The sequence below is a fragment of the Triplophysa dalaica genome, chromosome 17 (genome assembly GCF_015846415.1).
Source record: "Triplophysa dalaica isolate WHDGS20190420 chromosome 17, ASM1584641v1, whole genome shotgun sequence".
NCBI lineage: Eukaryota > Metazoa > Chordata > Actinopteri > Cypriniformes > Nemacheilidae > Triplophysa > Triplophysa dalaica.
Window position 1 is genome coordinate 14,128,656 of NC_079558.1, and position 27,227 is coordinate 14,155,882.

At 39.6% G+C, this 27,227-nt stretch overlaps 1 protein-coding gene across 2 annotated transcripts in view; it reads right to left on the minus strand.

The window, feature by feature from the left end:
- The window catches only part of LOC130438860 (ras-related protein Rab-26), a 100,543-nt gene that overhangs the window by 34,588 nt on the left and 38,728 nt on the right, over window positions 1-27,227 (minus strand). For both annotated transcript variants that reach the window (XM_056771092.1, XM_056771091.1), the window contains 3 exons: window positions 19,066-19,107; window positions 16,616-16,682; window positions 8,226-8,278 (listed from right to left, as the gene is read on the minus strand). In XM_056771092.1, the coding sequence (XP_056627070.1) occupies window positions 8,226-8,278; window positions 16,616-16,682; window positions 19,066-19,107 (162 nt within the window). The remainder of the gene's footprint in view (window positions 1-8,225; window positions 8,279-16,615; window positions 16,683-19,065; window positions 19,108-27,227) is intronic.

A 27,227-nucleotide genomic window follows, 5' to 3' on the forward strand; every position in this document is an offset into this window, starting at 1 on the left:
TCTACATCAAATACACTCCACAACAATGTAATAGTAGAACCATTTTGGTTCTTTAAAGAACCATCTCTTTCTTCCCTTTCAATAATCTGGAGAACCTTTTACCACAATGAATCTTTTGTGAAAAAGAAAAGTTTTCAGATGTTGAAGATTCTTTATGGAACAATTCAGACGAGAAAGATTCTTCTATGGCAACAAGAAGCACCTTTATTTTCAGTAGTGTATATTTTGACCAGCTGGGATTTTCACTATAAGTCCTGCATGGACAAACTTTTAGCATGAAATGTATGTTGTTTCACCCGGTTAGTGTCATGGTTCCACCTCTCCTTGTCAGGTATTTCTTGTTCTAGAGGTGGAATCATACAGGATCCTTTGTTTCATGTGGGAGGGAGACGATTTCATCTCTCTCTAGTCTGCGTCATTGTTCCTACCCTCCTGTTTCCAAGTTTGTTAATTAGCTTCCCTTGAGTGTTTATCCCCTGCACCTGTTCCCTCTTAGTTTGTTCCCTTTAAAACATCCTCGTGTTCATTGTCCTGTGCGCGTTCATTGTAAGTTGTTTGCTGTATGAGATGTTCCTTGTTGCAGTCACCAGTTTTCCTTGTTACCTTGTTCCTGTTACCCTGAGTCCTAGTAAGTGTTAGTTTAGTGTTCTTATCAAGTGTTTGTTTTTTTATAGTCTTAGTTTAGTCAGTCTGTGTCCTTATTTTGCTATTATTTATCCTGTCTTGTTTTGCCCATTGTGGGTTTTGTTTTGTCAGTTTATAGTCTTGTTTGTAGTAAATACCTGTGTTTACTCCTACCATCTCGTCCTGTCTCTGCCTTGCAATTGGGTTCCTATTTAGAGTTTCATGACAGTTAGAACATTTCATCGCTGATTCTGTAAATGATCATGGAAAAACCCTCGCTTAAACTGGCAGGCAGTGGCAAACGATTACATGTAATGGCTAAACAAAAGAACTCCATGCTTTAATCAAACACATTGTCTTTGATTATGTATTCAGACTGTGTTTTGCTACAATTTAATCCAAAAATTGATCAAAACAATAGCATGTTAAATTACACCTACACAATTAAGCTCAAACAAACCATTAATAACCAGATCACATCCGTGGCAGAAAGAAAGGCGGTGATTGAATAATCACAGCAAGAAACTCTTTTTCCCACACAGTGTAATGCTGGAGGGCCAAACAATTCAATCATGAAAGTAGTAACAGCAAAAATCCAATCAGGAGCTGAATGACATGTACAGCTCACTCGCCACTGCTGGACCTGGAGACAGTAAATAGAGTCAGAGCAGCTATTTCTCAACTAAAATCACTACCTGAAGGAACTATCACAGTATACAAGATCTTGATGTTCTGTGTGAGAGAGTGGGAGAGAGAGAGAGAAAGAGAACCATGCTGAAGATGGAAAAAGAAAGGGGGAGAAAGGAATGATAGAAAACGAAGACAGTAAAAGAGGAAGAGAGAAAATAACTTTCTATAAAAGTGGGAGGCTGAGAGAAGCTGCAAAACAGGACACAAAACAAACTACTAAATACATGTTATTGAAAGAGACAGAAAGAGAAAACAAACTGGAAGTAGTTTTGTCCTGAAAATGCTTCACTACAGCTGTGGAATAATTAGAAATGAATAAGTGAACATCGATTTTTTTATTTCCTTAAAAAGATATTCAGGCAAAGAAAGTCAACTTTTCAAGCATAAGTGCAAACGTGGCTGCACAGTTTTAGTATGTTAGTAAATGAAGTGTTTCTGCATGCTTGAGAATTATCGACTGAAGTCAAGCCCGTTGATGTCGATTTTAAACGCTCCTCAAGGACAGCACTCAGAACACGTACAACCGTGGAAAACAAATAAGTGACCATTTCAAAATTATTTTCAGTTTTCTGAATTTACTATTTATAGATATGTGTTCAGGTAAAATCATTTTTATTTGATTCTGTGAACTACTAACAATATTTCTCCCAAATAAAAATATTGTTTCTATTTGCATGTATTTGTATAAAACAGGAGAAACAGGTCGATTTTATTATTGTATATATTCAACGACAAAAGTACACTTCAAAATGTTTCTGTGTGATTATTTACAATATGACTGCCATGGGGACAGTCCAGTTTTTTATAACAACCTACAACAGTTACTCTTTATCTTAGGTAGTTTATTGCGTAAGCCTGAAACTGAGCAATGTCTGAGAGCACAGTTAAACCTCAATTTAATACATTTCTGTCTAACCCATGTTATAACTCTTCACTACAACTTCTGGCTCTCAATATGATTCAGTCTGGAAGAATGAGCTTCTGATCTAAAGTCAATAATCAAGTATTCTATTTCAGATACATTCAGCTGCAAAAAGACATCATCACAACATTGATAACATCAAAATCAATAACTGTGCAGACAAGTTTTATTTTTCCCAGGAGAATCACAATGACCATATCATCTGCAATCTTTATTTGCTTATGTTCTCATTAATAAGCTTTAGACAATAATTCATTTTTCCAGTTCTTATATACAGTTATATACAGTAATATATATAAATGCAACCCTACAACAGAAATATTAGCGATAATATAAAAAATACGTATTAAACAGGCTGTTCAGCAACACCAACCAATTTAATAACATTCTATCTCAATATATAATTGAATACGCAGTTTCCAATTTGTTTATACTGGCTTTGCAACAAGCTCATTCAGTCAAAGCTCACAATATAAAACTGTATCCAGACCCTGAATTTATATTGAAATGCATCATCTCCATCTGCCTGTGTACGAATGCTCCCTTGTGATTAATAGATGAGTGCTGCCCTCCATCCAAAATAGAATAGCCAGACTTTGTATTCAGTGAATTCAGCCAGAGGTGGCAGTAGGTTTGTGTGGTGCTAAGTGAAAACTGTTATCGTGCCTCGCCAGTTTGTGTCTGAAGCACCAGTTGGGTGAACTGCATGTCACTTGAGCAATATTTTAAAGCTGTTAAGACTCTGCTGCAAAACTAGCAGAGCCATTCAAGAGCCGAGAGAGAGAGAGAGAGAGAGAGAGAGAGATGTGAAAGAGGGTGGGGAGTAACGAATAACAAGCAAGTGTAACCTGAGTGCAGCACACAATCTTACAAACCACCTGCCAAAAGACAACCCGAGAAGCATCACAACATTTAAAATATAAAAGGCAGACATTCAGAGATCAAGTCTTTCTGCAAAAACATGCCCTAAATATTAAATACAGATTTATGAGCCAAAGAGTTGTGAAAACAGCAAAAATCCTATTGCTCTACCCCGTTCAGTCTGAATCATAACTAGCTGTTGCCAACAGCTACATCAATATGAATAATTTAGCCCCACCCACTGTGAATTCTAAATGTAATAGCATAATAATAATAATAACCCATTTTTATACTTTTTTTGAATTAGTAGTAGAATGTTTTGAACAAGGTAAGACACCCACATTGATCCACAGAGAGAGAGACAGTTGAAGAAATTTGAACATCCTGACGGCAGATCACATTTAAAATGAAATTATGTATTCTGTATGGATCCACAGCTAATGTGCCCCTGGATGTGATTTAGCAAGTTCGTATTATTGACCATGTGACTGATTCATTAAAGCATATCTAAGATACTGATGTAACCATGTTCAATTCATTACTCTTCCCATAATCCAGTGTAATCCTATTTAGCCCTTTATTGTCTCCAACAGTAATGAATATGATGCTACCAGTAACAGCACAACGATTTAACTTTGTATTATTTTGATAAAACCTCTGGCATCCCTTGTTTTCAGATGCCTTCAATATTTTGGTAAAATAAGGCAGGCGTACACGGTGCGATTTTTGCTGTTGTATTAGGGTATTTTTAAATTTTTGTGTTGGAGTTTAGTTTACACTGTGTGATTTTGAGCATGAAATGAACAATTTTAAGAGTAAGTGTTAAGAGTAAAGAAAATTGCTATAGGTGAACTGAAAAAAATGGTCATAGTAATTGTAAAAAAATGTGTATGGTTTACATAAAAACAATGTTACTATTTTGCACAAACTTGCGTGACACGCTATGATTGATATGATATTTTGTATTGATATGTATTGATATTAGTGGTGGGCCGTTAACGGCGTTAACGTGAGACTCTTATCGCGCGATAAAAAAAAATGCCGCCGTTAATCTATTCTCAAAGTTGGTTTGGGAGCTGGGTCTATACTGCGCAAGCTATGATGACTTTCACCTTGATATTTTAGCGCGGATGTATACCTAGCTGAATTGCACTGTACCGGGCGAGAACGAGATTTTTCAATTTTTCAAGCTTTAGTTGAAACCAGTAAATTTGTATTGGCACCTAATGTATTATGGCTCCTTTATGACATATCGCTTGTTGCTCCCTAACTCTTTGTAAATTGCTTTGGATAAAAGCGTCTGCTAAATGACTAAATGTAAATGTACTGTAGGAGCTCTTCCAGTCTCAAGTACCACCTGAACACAAAGCATCCCTTAGCTAATGGGGAAGTAAACACAAGTACATCTTATTGAACATCATTTATTTTCATCACCAATTATCATAGTAGAACAGCTTTCTCAAGCAGTTTGTGATGCATTTTGGAAACAGGAGATGAGCCCCTGGTCTAATGCGCCACCTGGCTTGAGACACCCGTTCTCAAAGACTTACTTTTAGTCATTATTTGCGTAGCACACATATTCTGAATGCCTTCGGCAGAATTCAAATGAGCCATTTTAATCTAGATTAATGTAGATTAAAAAAAAAAAATCTATGCCCACCACTAATTGATATTGATATTTGTATTAATATGATAGTTTGTACTTTGTAACAATGAAAATTATAAAACGCGCTTTGTAGATAAAGTTGAGTTGATATCCCAAGTTGTTTTTGAAGAATGAAGATCCACATGCTGTTCTCTGCTCTTCAACCAAATACTTTGTCATGCCCTTTTTTTAATTCTTTCGCAAGCCATTGCAGCCACAAAGAAAGAAATCTCTTCTACTGACTCCATGTTTTTTGCGTGGAACTTCGTGCGATTAGTTCGGAAATCGGCAGGTCGTACAATCGTGTCATGTATCACTGCCTCCGTACATTTAGCAGTTTTTAATCACTCGTGACGTGTGCGTCGACATTCAGGCTTCTGAACATAAGAATGTGCACCGTATGCCTGGCTTTACACAATAAAACATTCACACTTTTATAAGTGTGACTAAGGCAGCCTAAAGTGTCGAAATGCATTCTGGGGATATAAAACTGTCACTATTCTATCCTTGTCAGTAGTTTTCCAGTTCTGTGGACATGATCGTGACAGTATCATGTCTTTTGTGCTTGTTTTGTTATGTGTGGAAGACACGTGGCCATTGTGGCTACTTTGCGCCACGTGTTTCTCCTGTTGCGTGCCTTGGCCACGCCCTCTCGTTTCGCGGTAATCTCCCCATAAGTGTTTCATTCCCTTCACCTTACGTAATTGGCCCTAAAAGGTGTTTACCTACTTAAGACCCTAGTTTTCTCTGTCCTGTGACGGTTCGTCAACCAATGATTGTTAAAGCGGCCCTAATCTCATATTAATCTTGAGTACCTATAGAGTAGTATTGCATACGTCATATCTTCGAATAGTATTTAGTTTGATCATATTTATAAAAGATAGATACAGCTCTACGATTATTTCCGAAATCATACGCCACGGGGGGGAGGGGTAGGCTGAACTAAAGCACATTGTCAACAAAAACAGACATCAGTTTCACTCATCGCATGCAGTTCATGTCCAGCATCTTTTAGTGCTGGGACGGCACCATATATCAGTTTCAAACAATCTCCAAATCCAGCGTTATATCAAATGCTAATATAACATGTATTACCCAAATGCAGTGAACAAACAAACGCCTGAACTTCGCGAACATATGCTATCTCTCTCTCTCCTGCAAACAAGTGAAAGTGACGTCAGGGCATGCTCTCCTGCTCTCAATGCTGCCGCGTAGGCGTGCCGCATGCTTGTCCGGGAGAATTGTCCAATTAGGGATTAAGAAAAATTGTTACAAAACAGCTTTATATGTTTGAAAAAACTTTCCAAAACCTGTACGATCTCTGGGGGAGTGTATTGAAAACAGAAATACTACATAATACGCCCAACTGGTGTTGTGACAAGTTGACCATGTTAAGCATGACACATCGTTGAAGCACCGCATTAATGTTTGTACCTAGTCCCAGTGATACTTACCTTGTTCTTGCCTTGCCATGCCGATTTATCATTAGTATTATTTTGGGCTTTGTTTATTGTGCCCCCTCATGGGAAGAATTGAGTCTTGTTTTATGTAGTCTTTTTCCCATCGTGGCTTTTTGGTTTAACAAAGATTTGTTTATTTGCACCTTGGCTGTCTACATCTGGGTTCTTTTGCAATATCCGTGACATAATACAACATTGCAAAACAATACATTTGCATATAATCTGCTTTAATAACTGGTTATAAGGCTTTGGCTTTTTTGCATCTTTTTTTATTCCCAGTTCATCCTAGTGATTGGCACAGAGTTATGTGAATTAACCTCAGCAATAGAGGTAAGGCTTGAGTGCGTCTATGCAAATGAACAGGTGCTGTTTAACAGACGCTCACAATGTCCAAGACAGCAGAGAAAAGCTTTATGAGATGCAAATGCATGTGGGTGTAAACTGCGACCTTTGGTCTGTGCAATTGTGTGTTTGTGAATGTCTATGTGTAATTGAAGCTGCAATTTGTTTGTTTGTACATGCTTTTGCATGTATGGAGTGTGTGAAGAGAAAAAAAATATATGTGCGAGTTTGAGGGGGTTGTGTGCTCTGTGTTCACACATCAATAATGATTTATATACTGTGATGGTATATCAGTCCCCCAAACATTTCTGTTAATGATTATAAATGTGGTGCTTCATGATGTATTAATAACTGAGCCTGCAGCTGTTAAGCTGCAGGACGGATGTCCGCAATACCTCCCTTTGCTGCAAAAGTCATTAAACTCATATCTCTATTTCCCTTTCATTAACCCCACAACTTTTTCTCCCATTCCCCTCTTCTGTACCGTTTGGCTTCTGTATTTTGATTAATGTGCCTTATGACACAAGAAGCACACCTGCCTGCGACCAAACAGGTGCACAATGCCATTTATTGATCAATGTACATTACACAGACAAACACAAACTGTGTTCACGGCATAGCATACTAGACTAGTAGAATTCTAGTATGTGTGTTGAATTATAGCAGCAAATAAAAATGTGAAGTTAAAGTTAGCATGAAACCGAAATTGCAATGGTGTTTTCTTGTATATCTGAGTTAACGGCTTCTAAAAAATACTGATGAACTAATAATTTTTAATAAACACACCAATATCCATTTAATTAAATTATTTATTAACATATTATTATTTGTTAAATTATTATTTTAACATAAATAATTTGTGACACTCACATATTTTTCCTATTATGTATTTACATAATCTGGTGTATTGAATGTCCCGGAATGTAAACAAACCGGGGCCGGTTCTGGTTTTGTTCATTGTCTTGTTGATTGGATAAGGAATGATAGTCTTTTCATAGCCAATTAAGTTAGGGGCTTGAAAAGGAGTGGTTACAAAAGTAAGAAGGATTTGTGAAATCACTTTTCTGTGACAGAACAAGATACTACATATTGAAAATAAATAGTGACGACAAGCTTTTTCATTGGAATAATGCCTATTATAAATAATGCACAATTAGACAAGGACGATGTAATGCAAATAAATGATGTGGGGTGAATTTGGATATTCTCAAAAGAAGTGTAATTGTTAAATCTATATGGACTGTACCATAAAAAAAAATATTCCGAAAAATAACCAGACTCCGAAATATAAGTTTGTAGAACTATGCATAGTAGATCTAATTTAACTTTCACAATGCAGTGTATAATTTAAATATTTTATCTAAAAAGTGAATAATGGGTGAAGCACAGACTAATTGTCTACATGCAGAAATGATTAGACAATCATAAGCAAAGTCATTTACATTCAAAAGTTTTAAAGGTGCAATAGCAAAAACAATGGAGTCAGAAAATAGTCAAACAAAGTTATGTTAAGAAGCCTTGACTAGTAAAAGTGGCCCCAAGGAAACAAAAGTGCAGGAAATTACACTCTAAAACATTACTTAAAAGTGACTCTTAAGATAAGAATAAAGCTTTCAAAGAAATTGTAATTATCATGACGAATGCATGGGTCTCTAGCCCCTAAATGTCAGATAAGCCTTACCTGTATGTTGTCGAAGGAAGATTTATTTGTCACATCGTAGAGCAGCAAAAGTGCTGGGGACAAAGACGACAAGCCAATAATTACAAACATATAATTATAATATGAGTAGATATGAAGAGTTTGAATCCCAAATGAGATAACTCAGTTTTTAAAATGTTTCAAAAATCATGTTTTTTGTTATGATATAATTTTTATATCGTGTTTCATTGTGTTAGTTGGCTAACGGCAGATTGAATGATATTAATTGGAATGCAGAACAGTTATCTCATTTTGGAACCAAACTCTTCATATATAAGTAGACTAAAAACAGTACAACTACTCATAACAAACGGGTCATGTTTCTAAATACTAAAATACACCCTGCAAAAAAGTTTATTAATGTTGTGCATGTCTGACCTTTTTTTTGCCTCAGCCGCAAGTAATTTTAAGCAATCTAGCCTAAAGCAGTTGCTTGGTGCTTTCATCATGTGATGTATTTCTGGATTCAATCCTTTATTTGGGGTTTGGAGGAGACAGGTCCGTAAAAGGCAAACATTAAAGGATAATTACCATCCCTGGTAAAAGGAGGCAGCGCACATAGAGGAACAAACAAAGTCCGACTGTACGTTTTTTCACACAGATACCCACATACAAAGCCAAGCGGCCTGTTATTCCGCTAAGAATGGAGGATGCTACGGACTGAATGGAGATTGTCTTTATCAGCTCATAACAGCTGGAGACTTTGTGTGAAGATATGCAAATACTCGTGTTAGACACTTTAATTAAATAATTGTTTTCAGCGAGACGGTGGAGTTGCCGAAACTAAAACGGTTAATGCTAGTCTTGTAAACTGCAAGTTCCCTTTCTGTCGGTCTCTCGACGTTGTGTCGAGAACGACAGAAGTCAGCCATGCTAACCCGGGGATACGTGGTTCCTGGGGCCGGAGCGCGGTGCAAACCACGCCCACCCCAGGTGCGGTTTTTTTCCCGGAGGTGCATGAGGAGCTGTGTAAGACTTGGAGCGCTCCACTCACGGCCCGCTCCAGTCAAACCAGCTCCGTCTCCCTCACTTCCCTTGATGGTGGGGCAGCCAAAGGCTACGTCGAGATCCCCCAGGTGGAACGTGCGGTTGCGGTGCACCTGTGCCCACAGACGGCTACGACCATCTGGGGGAATCGGCCACGCCTACCGTCCAAGGAGTGTAGGACTTCGACATCACTGGTGTCGAAGGCTTGCGCTGCCGCTGGGCAGGCTGGCTCCTCTCTCTACGCCATGGCCATCCTGCAGGTCCACCAGGCCAGGGTGTTGAGAAAGCTCCACGAGGGTAAGGCCGACCCGGGTATAATGCAGGATCTCCGTGACTGACCTCGCTCTACGGGCGACCAAGGATGCGGCATGGGCCCTGGGTCGGACGATGTCCACGGTAGTGGTCCCGGAGATACACCTCCGGATGAACCTTGCGCAGATGAGTGACAACGAGAAAGTACGCTTTCTTGATGCACCTGTCTCGCAGGATGGGTTGTTGGTAACACCGTTGAGGACTACACCAGCAATATTTGACGGTGAAGAAGCAGACAGTGGCAATTAGCCACATTTTACCATGTCGCGACTCGGCCGCCCAGAGGCCTCCGAGATCCCACGTGACGTCTGCTTCCCGGCAGCCCAGGACCCCTTCGACATCGGACTGGTTCCTGTGCTACATTTTCATGACCACTAAAATATTTTGTGATTTGTGCTCTTAATGTGCCTATAGGCTAATTATTCATGTAGATGTTAAAACACAGGGCATAATTTAAACCAAATTAAAATATTTATTTAGATATTTATTACTGTAATAGAATTTGCAAGCATGAACTTTACTCCAAATTATTACTGTAAAATAGTAACAATAACGGAACAGAAAACCGATATAAAACAAAACAATTTCTCCCTATCCTAAAATTACTTGTCTAGCTTTAAAAAAAACAAAGTGCACAAAATTATTACTGGAGAAACAAAGCTTTTAAAACTGCTTTTCCGTTTTTGTTCGGTGTTATGTTTAGACACAATAATATAACAAATTAACATGTTTCCCTTTCATTACATTTTTTTTAGTGAATTTATAAACAAATGCACACAATTGTTTGAGAAACAACATAGATAAAGTGTTTAAATAATAAAGTACTTTTAATCTTTGGCCTTTTACCCCCAAAGGCCCACTGTCATACTTCGCAGTTCGCCGTGTTTTTATTCACAGAGGTGAAAAATCTCCACACGATGGCTGCAGCAGCGTCTGCGTGTTTGCGCTTGGCGCTGCTGAGTAACGTGATAGCGGATAGGTTTATGGGAAATAAAAAGTTCTTCTTTATTATACAATTATTAGCTACATTAGTAAATCAATAAAATCTGTAGTAAAAACACATTTTTCACGCGTGTATATCATTATGCGCATTTGCATCGCACGTGCGTGCGCGCGTGGATTCCTTGCGCGCGACTTTTGGGTAAAAATAAACGCCATACACTTTTTATTACAGTGTGGCAACAACAGGAGATTTTGCAGCAGTGGAGTTGACTGAAAGGGTTTCAATTTATACAGTACATTGTAATTGCATAATGATGATTATTCTTGGCATTCATTGTTATGCACAAAGAGGTTTTAATGTTAATATGAAATTCTGTTAACAGACCTAGTTTGCTTTAATAATCTGGTGCATTTCTGAGTGAAATAGTCTATTCAATGCCAAAGAAAAAGTTTAATTTATCCATTGGTATTTGGATTGTGAAAAAGTAAGCATTATATACCAGAGAGAAGAGAGAGGGGTTGAAATGCCAAACAAATTAACTAGGAAAGGTATTTCAAGGTTGGAGAAGTTTTTGAAGTTTGATTATGAAAAGGTACACAATCTTTTTTCTCTCCATGTAATGTGTCACGATGATTTATTCTTACATTGAACTACCAATGACAGGACAGAACATTTGACGATAAACTGTTCTTTTCTAAAGACTTTGCATGCAGGGTGTCTCTTCTTATATCTGGTAGGATATGCTTTTATCATGTGTAAACCCTGGACAACAAACTAGTTTTATGGGTCAATTTTTCGAAATTGAGATTTTTACATCATCTGAAAAATGTAGCTTTCTATGGATATATGTGTTGTTAGGATAAGATAATATCTGGCGGAGATAAAACAGTTTAAAACTCTGGAATCTGTGGGAGCAGAGAAAATTCCCTTTACTTTATATTCTAATGATTTTTGGCATAAAAGAAAAATGTATCGATTTGACCCATACAATGTATTTTTGTCTTTTACAAAAATGTTCCCGTGCTACTTAAGACTGGTTTTGTGATCCAGGGTCACATATTTGTGGATGTAACTTGAAATGTATAGCCCGAAGTGTTGTCCCTTTTGGTTGTCAATGTTTGACCTGCATCTCTCAGTTGTTTGGGCAATACTGTCTTTCATTACAGTATAAGCACTGAAAAATATTCAACTCAACCGTCTGAGCACATTCCTACTTGTTGTCTAAAAATGCAAGGTGTCTCAATCAGCTCCCTTGTTCACTAGTCAGGGGACTTCAGCGGGCGGCGTTTCCCAAACAGCAACATAACTTGCTGGTTAAACACCATAGACAATCTGTTTCCAGAGAACAGAGGAACTTTGTGGCTCATCTGTCGTTTTACCCACGTTGGTTCAACAATATACAGTAGTTGATGACGTCACATAGGTGGTTGAGTAATATCGTCTTATTATTAATTTGTTATTAAATAATTTATGCTGTATCTGAAATCATATTGTTGTTTTATTTCATGTATTTAATCCAACGTCACTCCACCCAAGGGATTGTTGTTCCACGTTGCCTCAGTCTCATACGCACTGAAAAAAAACAGCGCTTATATATTCATTCCAAACTTAAAGCTGTAAAATGTATTTTTTTTATATTTAGAATGATGGATATAGAATGCACTGCATGTTGCTTAATTGCTTTGCTCAAATATATGATGCATGTACAGTAAGTCTACAAGTTGTAATAATAAGGAACTATGCTTATAACCACAGCTCTAGACCTGTAGTTCCAACCACACAACTTTGCGATGCTGCTTGCGATTGGTTTCGGTAAATCATGAAATTTGAATCATTAAACTATGCTGTAGAGACGGAACTTGCGACCTCAGTTGATGAAAATAAACTTAAGAATATTTCTATTATTTGATGTTTAAATACACATTTCTAGACAGTCTGGGAACAGAATAATTAGTGTTTCTCATATGTACTTCAACGAGTAGCTAAAAAATAAAATTTCAGAGAATTTTTTTGCCAGATATTGATAAAAAAATTTTTTGTAAAGTATGGCGCTTAAGCAGTCATGTCACAGGAAAATAAGTGAACAGAGTCTTAATGCGTGGTGATCTTAGGGTCCTTACCAGTGCCCATACTGATTCACAACCTCGGGATGTGATTGAGACACAGTCAACCACAGTCAAGATAGGCAGCATACTAGTTTTTTTAACGTTCTACTTTTTAAGCTCCAATGTTTTGTCATCTGTTGTGTGACTAATTAAGTAGGCGGGAATATCAGCCACTTCATGTCTCCATATAAGATGTGATGCGTGTTCCTCCCTTATATGTCAGCATAGCATATGCCAAAGCTGGAACAAAAGAAATAAACGCTGCTTTAATTCTGGGCGTATTAGGCTGTATAAACAGCAAAAATGGAGCAGAGGAACAAAGAGTCGTCACAAAGTGCCTTTTCAGAGCCAGCTAGAATGACACATTGTGAATGGCACTTCAAATAATGGCTGCAATTAACAATCATTATGTCAAAACCATTTCTAAGGCCCATTTTTATCATGTTCTCAAAACCCTTCCCAAAATACTATCATTTATTATTGACCTAGAAAGGTAGGAGAGAGAGAGTGAATAAGATCAGCCCCTAGAAAACAACTCACACGCTCATCCAAAACTACCCACACACCACCGCACTTTTGATCCCCAAGGTCGAAAACCCATTTAATCGTTGATATGAATTTTATATTTTCTTATTATGTGGTTGAAGAACTATCAAATTAGGTAAACAAGACAGCGTGAAATTAAAGCATGCGGATAATGTAAATAAAATGAATAATCCTCATAAATCATAAATGTCACATCCAGAAATATTTTTTTTGATACAACTCCTGTAAAAGCTATTCTAACTGTGTCAACGGTTTTAACTAAAAAGCTGAATAGTAGAATATTTTGGGAAAAACAAATGAATTTGATACGTTTAGCATGTCTATGCCATGTCTCTCTGTGAGCTGGATGGCACACAAGCATGGCACAGATGGGTGAGGCTCTCTGTGGGCGTCATGAGTACAGTAGCGTCTCTCTTCTCGCGTTGGTTTATTAAACCTCACAAGCATCCACAGCATGATGAAGAGCAATATGAGCTTCAGCGTGCAATCCTAACATCAGAAGTGACTTCTGGGATTTCATTTGTTGATCTCTTTGCGCACAGTTGGTGTGCCACTGACAGGTTATATGTGACCAATGACAGATTTTTGACTTTGCGTCAATATAAATGTCAATCACTCAGCATTGCGCATATTGCTTAAGAATTGCTTAAGGCATATTGAGGTCGGGAGTATGGGAAAGGAGAAATTGAACATCATTTCAAATGTCATGCTGCTCATGTTGTTGATCATGTGTGTTTAAATGTTTCGGTGGGAGGGTTGGTCACATTGAAAACACTTGCTTAAATAAACAAATACAAGCATGATCACTATCTTTAAAAACATTGAAACAATACTGTACCACTGCCTTGTGCTTTGAAGAGCAAGATAAACATAATCTTCTATTCTGACAAGCGTGCTACAAGAAGATACAGAATGAGATACAGTTGGTACTTCAAACCACTCATCGTTCACTACAGCACAAAAGGACTTTTTGTTCAAGATAGATTTGTACAGCTCAAGTGCGAGCATAAAAGCTTGCTTAGATAATTGAAATTCAGTCTTGCATCTCTCCCAGGACACGTATACTGTATGTTTGTTACAATACGTGCTTGAATAACTAAAACATGTCCTGGTCTGGTATGGGTTCTTGGTGTTACGACAAATTTCTAAAATTGGTTGCTGCTTGCCATAATGTTTTAGAACATTTTATTATTTTGACATATTATAATTCCATTATTCCAAAGAGAAAGATTAGCCCTCCTAGAACCACATTATGTTACTAAAATAAATGTCCATTATTTCTTCTCTAAATCTGCTTTTGTTACAGAGGGGTCTCTTCGTGATGGTTTCCAAACCATGCACTGGATTATGGGTTTGGAAAATGCAATAGAGTGGCTCAGAGAAGACATATTTGTGTAGGCTAACCCAAAAGTAAGCGCCGTGCTGGATTCCTCGACCAAAAGTATAAGCTGACTTTTGGCCGTAGACTTTTGGAACGCCGCAGAAAATAAGATCTGTGATTAATAAATGTTCATGATCTTTGCACGTTTTGTCTATCAAGATAATCTTTACAAATTAACAAAATATTTGCTGTTTTTGAAGCCTAAATACAATGGTCGCTCGATATTAACATCACCAGCACCAAACTTTCTCAAACTTGATAAGTACATATCCCCTGATAAGTAATTACTCCGTAAAAGAAACCCCAACAATGATTTTTGACATTTCTGCCCATGTTGCATTGTTTGTGAGATTTGTGATGACGTCTAACGTTCCCGCCAAAGGAAGTAGTCGCATTTAGCAACTTGTTAGCAAACGCTAACAATAAAAAGTTTAAAAATCACAAACGAGTTAGAACTGGTGTGTTTTATCTAAAACATAACCCAGCATTGGGTAACTTTAACCCAGCAGTGTTATCTGTCCAATATTTATCCAGCATGGGTCGAAAAACAACCCAGCACTTTATTATAGAGGGCTATCGCAATTCAAGTTCAGGTAAAGAGAATTCTGAGAATTGTTTCTAAACACATTATAGATGTTAGAAATGTATTGCTGAAACACATTACAAAGACTCATAAGTATGTGCAGTAGTTCTGAATTGTGGAGTCAAACCGTTAAACAGTTTTTCACCGATTCTCTTGTTCCGTTTTTTTGGCGGGGATAAAACAGGGGATTAATGACGAAATGGATTGTCCGAGCATGCATGCATGACCCCTCCATTATCACTAGAGCACCAAGCGTCAGGTGCCTGCTCAATCACGAGCTCAGGGTTGTAAACTTTTCGCACACGCTCTCACTCTGCCCAACTAACAAATCTCACGCCAAATAACAAGCAAACGGTATCGCAGATGCGAATGGAAGGAGGATCACTGCGCTTATCGTGACGTGTTTCAGTGAATGATGATAATTTAACAAATTTTGAGACGAGCAGGAGCAGATAATTCACAGGGCTGGTTAGCTATTAGTAATTCCCTCACCTACCTTATCAGCTCAAGAGAGAACCACTGCAAATAGACAAAACTGTCTGTGTTCACACTTGAGTTCTTTTTTGAAGCTGCTAGCATGTTAATTAAATTATAATCCTATGGAGTAAACCGTGTTTTCAAAAAAAAGTCCTGATCTCTTTTTTAAAACGCCTGCGTCTTTTTCTGCAGCACAGAACGTCTTTTGTCCTATCCAGCACCTTTTCACAGCCAACCAATGACAGCTCAGAGCCCTTTCCCGGACAGCTCACGAAATACGCGTAGCTTTTAACCTGCTCGTGAATTTCTATTGATGAATGTCGCGCGTGTTTAAATTCAAATCCTCACATAAAACGAATTCACATAATTCACATATAGCCTAAAGAGTTGGGGATTCAGGATGAGCGCTTCAAGTGGGCGTGGCTTCAGCGCCAACAGCGGGCACGCCCCCACCGTGCTTGTTTTTCCAAGATTTTTATAACTTATTTTATTTACTTGGATGTTCTTTCTTCATTAAAATTTTGCTGGGTGGTTAATAACACACTTTTCTGTTGTTTGACAAACTCTGAAAACACATTGTCACTTTAATCGGACTTTAATGACATCAGTCACATTTTTTAACGCTATATTAATCTAGCTAATGCATCATTTTTAATTCTTAAAATCCAAAAATGTATACAACTGGAAAAACTATTTTAAAACAAATAAAATGATTTTTCCATAATATTTCCTTTCCAGAATGTTTAGGAATATCAACACATGCTTAAAAACTGTAAAACGGTGTATTCTGATCAAATATATAACCTAAATGCTGTAAGTTTCTAAAGAACATCATTGAGTGTTAAAACCAACAGTGAAACAGAACAGAAGGACTGAGTTGAATAATCTATTAATAAAAGCATTAAATATGCCACAGCAGGGGGTTGACTTGAACACTCTACAGAGAAACACTGGGACACCATTTTCTGGGTCTGAGACTATTAATCATTTTACAATTCCTACACAAATCCTGTCTTCATATAGTAGAATGTAACTCACCATGTGCGTCTCGGTAGTAGGCATGCGTCACACTCCTGAATCTCTCTTGTCCCGCTGTGTCCCAAATCTACAAAGAATAGAAAGAGGCAAATAGACCCATTTCTTTAGCTGCCTCATTCATTCATCCATCAAACACAAAAAGCTCTTAGATCAGATGTGACTATTGAGCGAGATTACACTATTAGTGATGTGGAAGGGTAGAAGCTTTTATTTTGTGATAATGGTGTGAGGCAGAAGACGAGAATGCTGATTTACGGCTAAGGTCAAGAACTATCACACAGAGCACGTCCTGATAAAAGCACCCTGTCACCACACACAGAGACCTGTCGGACAGGGTGATGTTTCACACAGAGGAAAGTAAGAGTACAGACACGAATGCTGATGAACAGGGCAGCGTGACATTACCAAAGGTAAGGAGATATCATACAAAAGATATCACTGCAGATCTGTAGCAGGTTTTCAGCAAATAAGTCATATAATGTACTAGGTAGACTTTACCCAATTTCTTTTACTGTGTCATAGCTCATAAATTTCAATACTCTTAACTCAAAAATAAAGGAAAGAATGAACTCTAACAGTGGAAATTGTTACCTCAATCTTATTGAGTAGATTCTACATGTTGTTTTTTACAGTGCACAGAGACACAATCAACACATATAAGAGGAGTACTGTACTTGTTCTGAGATTTTGGTCCATTTTTTATTATCCCTATCAAGAAACTTTAAAATACATGAATTTAGCCATTTACTCTCTCATAAACCCAGTCAATAATAATTATGCTAACAACCTTAAAAAACATTTTGCACTATTCGCAAAATAGGTGATTAGGTGATTGAAGCTGGCTGGTTAAATAAAACATGTGGTGACATCTATGTGTATTTCCTCACTAGTGCGTGGCATGTGGCTAATGGAGCATAAAAGATTAATGACAGCCTTGTTAAACTCCCATAAGAGCTCATCCTCAAGATGGGCATTTATTGTTTACTACGTCAATATTAACTGGAGACAGCAGAGCAACAGGGGAACATCCAAATGAATCACCTTACTTAAAATAGCAAAGATGATTGGACAAGGTAGAAATGATGTTAAATCACCTAATCACTCAAGGGTTTGTTGTAATAATGCTGACAGAAGGTATCATTACCAAACGCCTTAGTAGATGTAAAATATCACCACAGAAAATGATGAGTTAATAAATTTCTATATTCTCAGTGTTGGGAATAGAGCGGCCTTATTCATATTAAAATAATAATAAAATAATGGAACTGAATGATTTTCTTGGCATTCGGTTTAGTGTGTTGAGTGCGACCCGTTTTCTCTGTTTTCTACATGCAATAACATTTTTCCAACCTGTGCTTGAATATTTATCAAGATAAACCTATAGTAACATTTACAGGCTCATTGAACATACAGTACTTCTGTCTACATTTCTTCATAACCTCAAATATGTTCCTCCAGGTACAAATTGCTGCATCTTTCAGGTTTTAGGCACGTTGTGATGTGGGTTCACTGAAAAACGGAATCATTGGTGACAAACTAAGGTACTTAAGATGCTACGAAGATATTAAGGCAATAAAGTTGATATAAGAATTAAATCTGAACAGGTGTGACGCGGAGCTGACCTGGGATCAGCGTCACCTGGGCAACAGCCCGGCAGCTAGCGCTGATTGCGCTACACCTGCGCTGGATTAGCTGCTGGGCATAAAGGCCGCGTGCGAAGATCACTCGAGGTCCTGGGTCGAGAGACAACACCGCTGTCACCATTCGCCCCGGAATGGAAAACGGAAGGACAGCGAGGGAAGCAGGGACGAGGACCTTCATACACGAGCACGGACTGGCCAATTATGATTTAAGAGCACCCAGGATGTTACCTTGTGGGACAGTATATTTTAAGTTGTTTAATAAATTCCCCGCTGGGGTTGCTTGCACCGTTGCTCTGTGTCTGCCGTGTCTCTTACCCCGTCACAACAGGTTATGACCCCTTTTTTTGGTTCCTTCTAATGAAATATAGAATAAACTATGCCCGATTTGCTAGATAATTACTATTCTGCTGAATCGGAAATGAACTCATGCTGAAGCAATATAGTGAATTAAATAAGAATTCCTCTCAACTTGTCCACTCCTGCTTCCTCAAAAGGACTAAAGCACTTATTAAAGGAGTCATTAAGATACCAAAATCGTAAGACGGAACTGAAACTAGAATCAATGAATTCCAATAATTTGTTCCCACAACTAAGTGCAATGTGAAATGTGTTTGTATGAGATTTTGATTTTAAGCCTTGCTAAAAAATAATTGTTTCATACTGGTACAGGTTGGTTTATGCTGCTTTGGTGATCCAGGAAATTATATTTCACCGCAAAAACTGTGAAAAACACAGGCTGGTGATAATACATGTTGTTTTATACATCTTAGAATTATGAAAAAGTTGCACTAGAGAAATGATTCTTACCTGTAGTTTAACCCTCACTCCATCAATGTTCAACACCTTATTCTGCAATACACAAGAGAAGAAGGAAAAAATCAGTCTTGGAAGATTTTCAAAAAGTTCCTGAGATTTCTCATTAACATCAACTCCGGATCAGTGAGCATGAGCGATTCGGGCTGCCTGGCATCATATCCCAGATCCATTATGTTTTGAAGGTGATATGTCAGCACAATACGTGGTTGTTTTGACTTTTAACTTAATCTCCAGAGATGTTACTGCCACAAGTTACCCAGCTCTGTTCGGTTTCAATCTAAAATGTAAAAACGAGTCCAAATGTTTCATTTTTACAAGGTCATAAGAACCGTGGCAACATGGCAGTGCTCAAACCTCTGTGACAGGCAATTTCTTTTCTCAGGCATTAATTGAGCCAGAGGTCTGTTTTATAAGCATTTGGGGATTGAAGTTTCATCTAACTGGATAGAAAACTGTTTTAAACATGCACTCCACTATTTCAACAAATGCATAGATTTGTTAGAAGTTGTCAACACTTGTTGACTTGCAAAGATCAGGGCTGAGGAACCAAGGCAAGTATTTTATTTTTGCATATACTGTATTATCTGTTGTTTAACACCAATGAAAAATAGCTCACAGTTCTGCTGTCATCTTGGCCAGAGATGAACACATGGCATGTCTTGGCATAAACTGCCAAACAGTCCAAGGATTAAATTGGAAGATGTGACAATTTTACTAAAAAAGCAGGCCTATTTTGGGCTTATTCTGTCACAGCAGGTGGCTGAGACTTCAGGACTTGGGTCAGTACACCTTTCACTGCATCAGAACATTATGCCACTCGGTGGTGATACATCATAATAAACCAACTGTCAGACTGAGCTGCACAGGTAGCTAAAACTTGCGCGACACACTGAGAAACATTTCATTCAAGAACAAAAAGCAACATAATAAGTAAGGGAGAATGTTCAGGCAGCCAGTTGTTGTCGCAGAAATAAGCTTATTTCGCGATAACAGCCGGATGCTTGTACATTATCCCGCTTATTACACTATTGTAACATTAGGAAAATAACTGGACATTAAATGTAATTTTTAGATATTTTATTAGCTAATTTTTATCGAATGCTTACTATCGGTGAGGAAAAGCCATTTGCTTTCGGTTGTAAGGTAAGAAATGACATTCAAATGTACGAACAGGCACAAATAATGATGAAATATAATGTCATATATGTCATCAAAAGACATTATTTTATTTTATTTGTCAAAAAAACTATGAAAATGATTTGCTGCATCCGGGTAAGTGTGTTATTCGTTTTGAGCGGTTGTTATCTGGGAATAACTAACCTGCAAATGTCGCGTCTGGCCAATCTGAATCAAGCATTCCAACGAGCTGTGAGGTAATAATCCACATAAGAGAAGTAATAGTATAATCGTAAGGCAATAGTTCATGAGAAATGTGGTAGCAACAGAAACATGATAGAACACTGCCATATTCATTGAAGGCAGGAGTATATTTTAACAATAGCATTTCTAAAGGTTGCAAAAAAGGGATATTTCATCCAAGAAACAAAATTCCCCATGTTTTACTCACCCTCAATGCATCCTATTTGTATATGACTTTTAAGAATAATGCAGTCAAACTTCATATAACGTTCCGTTACTACATATTATTTTTTTCCAAACGTTAGAATGGGATTTTGAAACTCCAAAAATTGCATCCATCGGTCAAAGAACTGCTCGACACGGCTCCATGGGGTTAATGAAGATCTTCTAAAGCGACTTGATGTGTTTGTTTAAAAGAAAAATCCATATAGACAAGATTATTAGCGCGAATGTCTAACTTCCATTATACCTCGGCTGCACGTGAACGTGAGTTTATGCTCTGGCAAATGACGCAGGCAAAAAGTTCCAGTGATGAAAGTGGCAATGTGGAGGAGACGGCAAACATGTCGAAAAATGCCGCATTTGGCAAATAATTTTATTTTTTTATATATAGTGTATTTATAAATTCCAAGTATTTGCTCGGTGATCTTACAATTCTTACAATTAAAGAGATGTTTAGTGATATTAAAGTGATGCAAAACAAAATAATGTCAACTATTTATAATGTTATTTATAAACCAGCCCATTCAATAAAAAACCTAAGCGTTTTTACCAGTGCGGCTTTTATAAAGGTCATGGAACTGCAGTGCAGACCTCTAAATATTCATGTAATGTGCAGATGATTTAGTTTGGTGAACCTTAGGGAATGTCAGAGGGGTGGTTTGAGATTAATATATTAGCATTTCAGTCTGCTAACTTGCTGGGAAGTACCTCAAGAAAGTTAGAGAATAATTCTGTTGCAGACATGTAAGTGATACATCCTGCTCAATGTGTGTATTGTCAGGGCTTTTAAACTTCATAGTGTCGGAGTTCAGAGTTCAGAGTGAGTTTTTGGCGGAGGGGGTTGGGTGGGGACGGGGGTCTGATGTGGAAATGTGACACATAAATTTGTACAAATATATATATTATTTATTTAATTCAGCATTTCTTAGTGCAGGTTTGTGTGTGTGTGTGTGTGAGTGTGAGAGAAAGAGAGAGAGAGAGATAATGGTTAATGTTGTTTATAGTACAGTTGTGTTCAAAATTATTCAACCCCCACTGAAATTTGGGCGGTTTTGGTCGGTTTGACATTGATTATGATCATTCAGTCATCCTGCTTACAATTAAATCAAAGAGGCATGTGTAGGTCAGACAAATATAACATAACATTTATAATGAAATAACCACAAATGTCTTTTCTGAGCTCACAATATTATCAGTTTTATTCAACCCCCAAGTGACATTCAATCTTAGTACTTAGTACAACATCCTTTTACAGTTATAACAGCTTTTAAACGTGAAGCATAGCTTGACACAAGTGTCTTGCAGCGATCTACGGGTATCTTCGCCCATTCATCATGGGCAAAAGCCTCCAGTTCAGTCACATTCTTAGGCTTGCGCACTGCAACTGCTTTCTTTAAGTCCCACCAGAGGTTCTCAATCGGATTTAAGTCTGGTGACTGCGATGGCCACTTCAAAATGTTCCAGCCTTTAATCTGCAACCATGCTCTAGTGGACTTGGAGGTATGCTTGGGATCATTGTCCTGTTGAAAGGTCCAACGTCTTCCAAGCCTCAGGTTTGTGACGGACTGCATCACATTGTCATCCAATATCTCCTGGTACTGAAGAGAATTCATGGTACCTTGCACACTCTGAAGCTTCCCAGTACCTGCAGAAGCAAAACAGCCCCAAAGCATGATTGACCCCCCGCCATATTTCACAGTAGGCAAGGTGTTCTTTTCTTCATAGGCCTTGTTCTTCCTCCTCCAAACATAGCGTTGATCCATGGGCCCAAACAGTTCTAATTTTGTTTCATCAGTCCACAGAACACTATCCCAAAACTTCTGTGGTTTGTCCACATGACTTTTGGCATACTGCAGTCGACTCTTCTTATTCTTTGGGGACAGCAAGGGAGTGCGCCTGGGAGTTCTGGCATGGAGGCCTTCATTACGCAGGGTGCGCCGTATTGTCTGAGCAGAAACTTCAGTACCCACATCTGACAAATCTTTTCTCAGTTCCTCAGCAGTCACACGGGGACTTTTCTCCACTCTACGCTTCAGGTAGCGCACAGCAGTCGAAGTCAGCATCTTCTTTCTGCCACGACCAGGTAGCGTTTCAACATTGCCCTTTGCCTTGAATTTGCGAATGATGCTTCCTATGGTGTCTCTTGGTATGTTTAACATCTTTGCAATCTTCTTATAGCCATTGCCCTTCCTGTGAAGAGTCAATCACCTGTTCTCTTGTCTTCCTGGACCATTCTCTTGACCTCACCATGTTTGTAACCACACCAGTAAATGTCTAGAAGGAACTGAGTATCACAGTCATTTTAAAGCTGCCTAATTGTTGCTTATTAGGCTTTATTGCTGCTCCCTGATATCCACAGGTGTTTTCAATACCTGATTGAAAACACTTCATTGAACCTCTGTTCTTCAGAGTGGTAGTCTTTAAGGGGTTGAATAATTATGTCAATGAAGAATTCACAAAAGAAACATTTACTACTGTATTACAAAACTAATTGATGTCATTTTAGTTGCATATGGTTCTTTAAGAAGTCCTTGTAGGATTTCATTCTGAATACAATTACAAATGTACACTGAATTCCCTAAAACCATTTACAGCATTGGGGGTTGAATAATTTTGAACACAACTGTAGATGTTGGTAGCAGGTTTCGAGCACAGGGGTTGGTGGCTCCCATTGTGATGCATGGCCATCGGGTTGACAACTCCTTAAAGATACATCTATATGTGGCTGCTCAATCCTTCTCTTTTTCTTTTTCTCTTTTTCTCTGTTTCCAGTGGGTTCTCCACTATCTCCTCTATGGTGTCCTCCACAGTCTCTTCCACGGACTCATCCTCTTCTGACACCCTCTCCTCCACTGCCTCCACTACTGCCTTCTCCACAGTCTTCTCCTCTGACCTGGCCACCTTTTTAGGGAGCTAATCCTTCAAAGCGAAGCATGAAAGAATGCTCATTTGCCTCTTCCCTGACATCTTTGAAAATAAGTCTTTCCAGAGAAAAACACAAATGGATAAAATATAATAACCAAAGGTTTGGCCTAAGCTTTTTAATTTTATTTTATCCAGACAGTGCAAAGTAGGCTATTAATATGTATATATATATAAATCCTACCCGGATACAGCAATGCTATTTTCTGATTGGCTCTTCGGTAGCTGTATTTTTTTATTTGATTAGCTGGTGCGTGGCAGGCCCTTTTGAACTCTAGGGGAACTCGCTTGATTCCTCAGCGCAACTTGGTGGGCGTTATCCTGGAAATTTCTCAGCGTGAGAAATACAAGGTGTGGTGTGTGAGCGTGTGAACATGTTGACATGCGTGTGTCTCATGCCCAATGCGTGAGACTTGAGAGCCCTGCATTGAATACACTGCCGGAAGAGGTCCATGGGTACTTGTTAGTTTGGGTCATAATAGAGGGCAGAAAGGAAGTGAATTAGACAAACACATACACTCTTGCCTTTCTGACTCTTATTCTCAGCCAATTAGAAACCACAAGAGGAGTGCCTAATGCAAGTGTCAAACTCTCAATTCACTGTGAGATGTGACCAAGATATTACTACTGACACAACAGTGCGATTTTTAGACATTTTTTTCACGTGTAAAATAAGTAACAATGTTTTTTGCTAATGTTCAAATGTGGACAGCCATGTTATTATAAATATTGTATGTACAGGAATTACAAAAAACCTCAGTGTAACCTTTTAATCTAATCCCATTAACCAACTACAACTACTTTGCAACTGGTGTGCAAATGTTTTTTTTAATATCATCAAAACCAATATATGAATATATGAGATAATCTACAAAACCAGATAACGTTTTTCATTGTGTTTTATCGTGTTGTTATTACTTAATCAAAACAACCCAGCTGCAGTTTGATTGATATTACTTGGAATGCAAACTTCAAAAACATGTTTTTTACCAATCAAGTCTTCATATATTAACAATACGTGCCACTGCTATTACTGTGAATGATGGAACAGTGCTGCATTTGACACGGTAGATCACACCATACACCTAAATAGGCTGGAAAACTGGGTAGGGCTTTCTGGGTTGGTACGTAAATGCTTCGGGTCATACCTTAAAGGGAGAGTTTACTATGTGAACATAGGCAACCATAAATCTGACTGGACACCCATGACTTGTGGTGTTCCACCGGGCTCAATTCTTGCTCCGCTCCTCTTCAATTTGTATATGCTCCAACTTGGCCAAATAATGAAAAAGTACCAAATTGCCAACCACAGCTATGCAGATGACACTCTGATCTACCTAGCCCTCTCACCCAATGACTACGGGCCTATTGACTCTCTCTGCCAGTGCATTGATGAAGTTAACACCTGGATGTGTCAAAACGTCCTTCAGTTAAATAAAAACATAACTGTCATTGATTTTGGTAACAAGGATGAAACTAACAAGGATGAAATTAACAAGGTAAACAAATTGCTTGCCTTAAGAGGTCTAGAGATACAGTGTAAGGTCAAAAATCTTGGTGTAATTTTAGAGTCTGACCTTAGTTCCCTTTCTGTCGGTCTCCCCTGGGCGTCTTGGCAGTTCCGGAGGTGTTAGAGAATTTTTCTAAATCTTTTCAGGACTGACTGAGCATTCTCCAGCGCGGCATGTCCCGCTGTTCTCTTGGGTGCGACACCCTCATCGAAGAGGGGGATGGATACGATCGCTGCATTAGGTGTCTGGGCGTCCAGCCACCATTTCGTCTGCTACCTGGGCTGTGACATCTGTGGCTACGGCCCCGATGACCACCCACGTTAGCAGCGTTAGTGATATGGGGAACTCTGCGAACATAAACCCGCCAGCCAAGTGCTCACGGGAATTTCGCACCTCGATTCGCTCTTCTAAACGTTCCCCAACCGGCGGTGGCATACCGTCCGGATCCTAACGCACACACTCGGAAACAATGTGTGACGTAGCTGAGATGTCGCTCGCAGAATCGGAGGGAGCAACCACCCATAGCGTGTAAGGCTTCGGCATCACTGGTGTCGAAAGCCTTTCGATGCCGCGGGCCAGGTTGCCTCCTCTCTCTACGCCATGGCCATCCTGCAGGTCCGCCAGGCCAAGGCGTTGAGAGAGCTCCACGAGGGTAAGGCCGACCCAGGTATAATGCAGGATCTCCGTGCCACCGCTGACTGCGCTCTACAGGCGACCAAGGTGGCGGCACGGGCCCTGGGTCGGACGATGTCCACGGTAGTGGTCCAGCAGTGACACCCCCGGCTATACCTTGTGCAGAAGAGTGACACCAAGGAAGTCCGCTTTCTTGATGCACCCATCTCGCAGGGAGGGTGGTCAGTAACACCGTCGAGGACATAACTCAGCAGATTTTTGACGGTGAAGCAGACAGTGGCAATTAGCCACATTTTTTCATGCCGCGACTCGGCCGCCTAGAGGCCTCCGAGATCCTGCGTGACGTCTGCTTCCCAGCAACCCAGGACCCCTTCGACATCGGCACCGGTTCCTGTGCCCCCACAGGCAGCACCCCGGTAGCAGAGGTCGAGGGGGAAACCTCTACCCTGTCAGCAACCTTCTCTCGAGAAGGGACACTGACGGGAAGACCCCAGGGAGTACAACATCGGGCCCGAACCTTCACAACCACGGCTCTGATCGGTCGGTATGGGACGACTCCTGCCTCATCACCAAAGCCGGGCCCTTTTCAGGGCCTGGCTCCCATTTACTCACAGAGTTTTTCCGTTCTCCCCGGGTGTACTTGCAGCCGATCGCACACTCCACTCGACTGTGCTGGGCGAACCGACCTCACACCCTGGCGAAGTGTGAGGTTGTACACATACGACAGCTGTCACCACTCTCAAACCGACAGTGCGTGCCGTTGTCCCGCCAGGCAGGTAAAAAAAAGGCGGAGCCAACCTTCCCTCCTGGGACCCCCCGCGACAGATGGTTAGCTCCGCCAGCCGACGAACCACCCCCCGTGGGATGAAGCAAACCGTCCCCTTGGTCACCCTGTCACAGTCCCTGGGAGCTCGAGAGCTGCCCACACTGTCTCGCTGGCCAATGCGGGCGGTCCGTCTTGGTTACTCATTCCAGTTCGCCAGAGACTCTCCCAAGTTTCGGGGCATCATCTCTCCCTCTGTCAGAGGTAGGGACGCCTCCATACTTCGGATAGAGGTCACCACCATTCTGGCAAAACATGTATCGAGTTAGTCCCTCAAAACCAAGATGTTCTGTGGGTCATGACATGTACTTCATTGTTCCCAAGAAAGACGGTGGGTTGCACCCCTGAACTAAGCACCTTCACCAGCTTGCGTTCAGGGTGCTCACGCAGATGCGCATCCTGACATCTATCAGGTGTCAGGATTGGTTCGTGTCAATCGACCTGAAGGACGCTTACTTTCATGTCTCGATCCCCCTCGACAGCGGCCGTTCCTACGGTTCGCGTTCGAGGGGCGGGCATATCAGTATCACCTTTCGCTCTGTCTATCTCGATGACTGGCTTATCTTAGCACACTCGCGAGATCTGTTGTGTACACAGAGGGACCTGATGCTCCGGCATCTAGATCGATTGGGATTTCAGGTCAACCGAGAAAAGAGCAAACTCTCCCCTGTGCAGAGCATCCT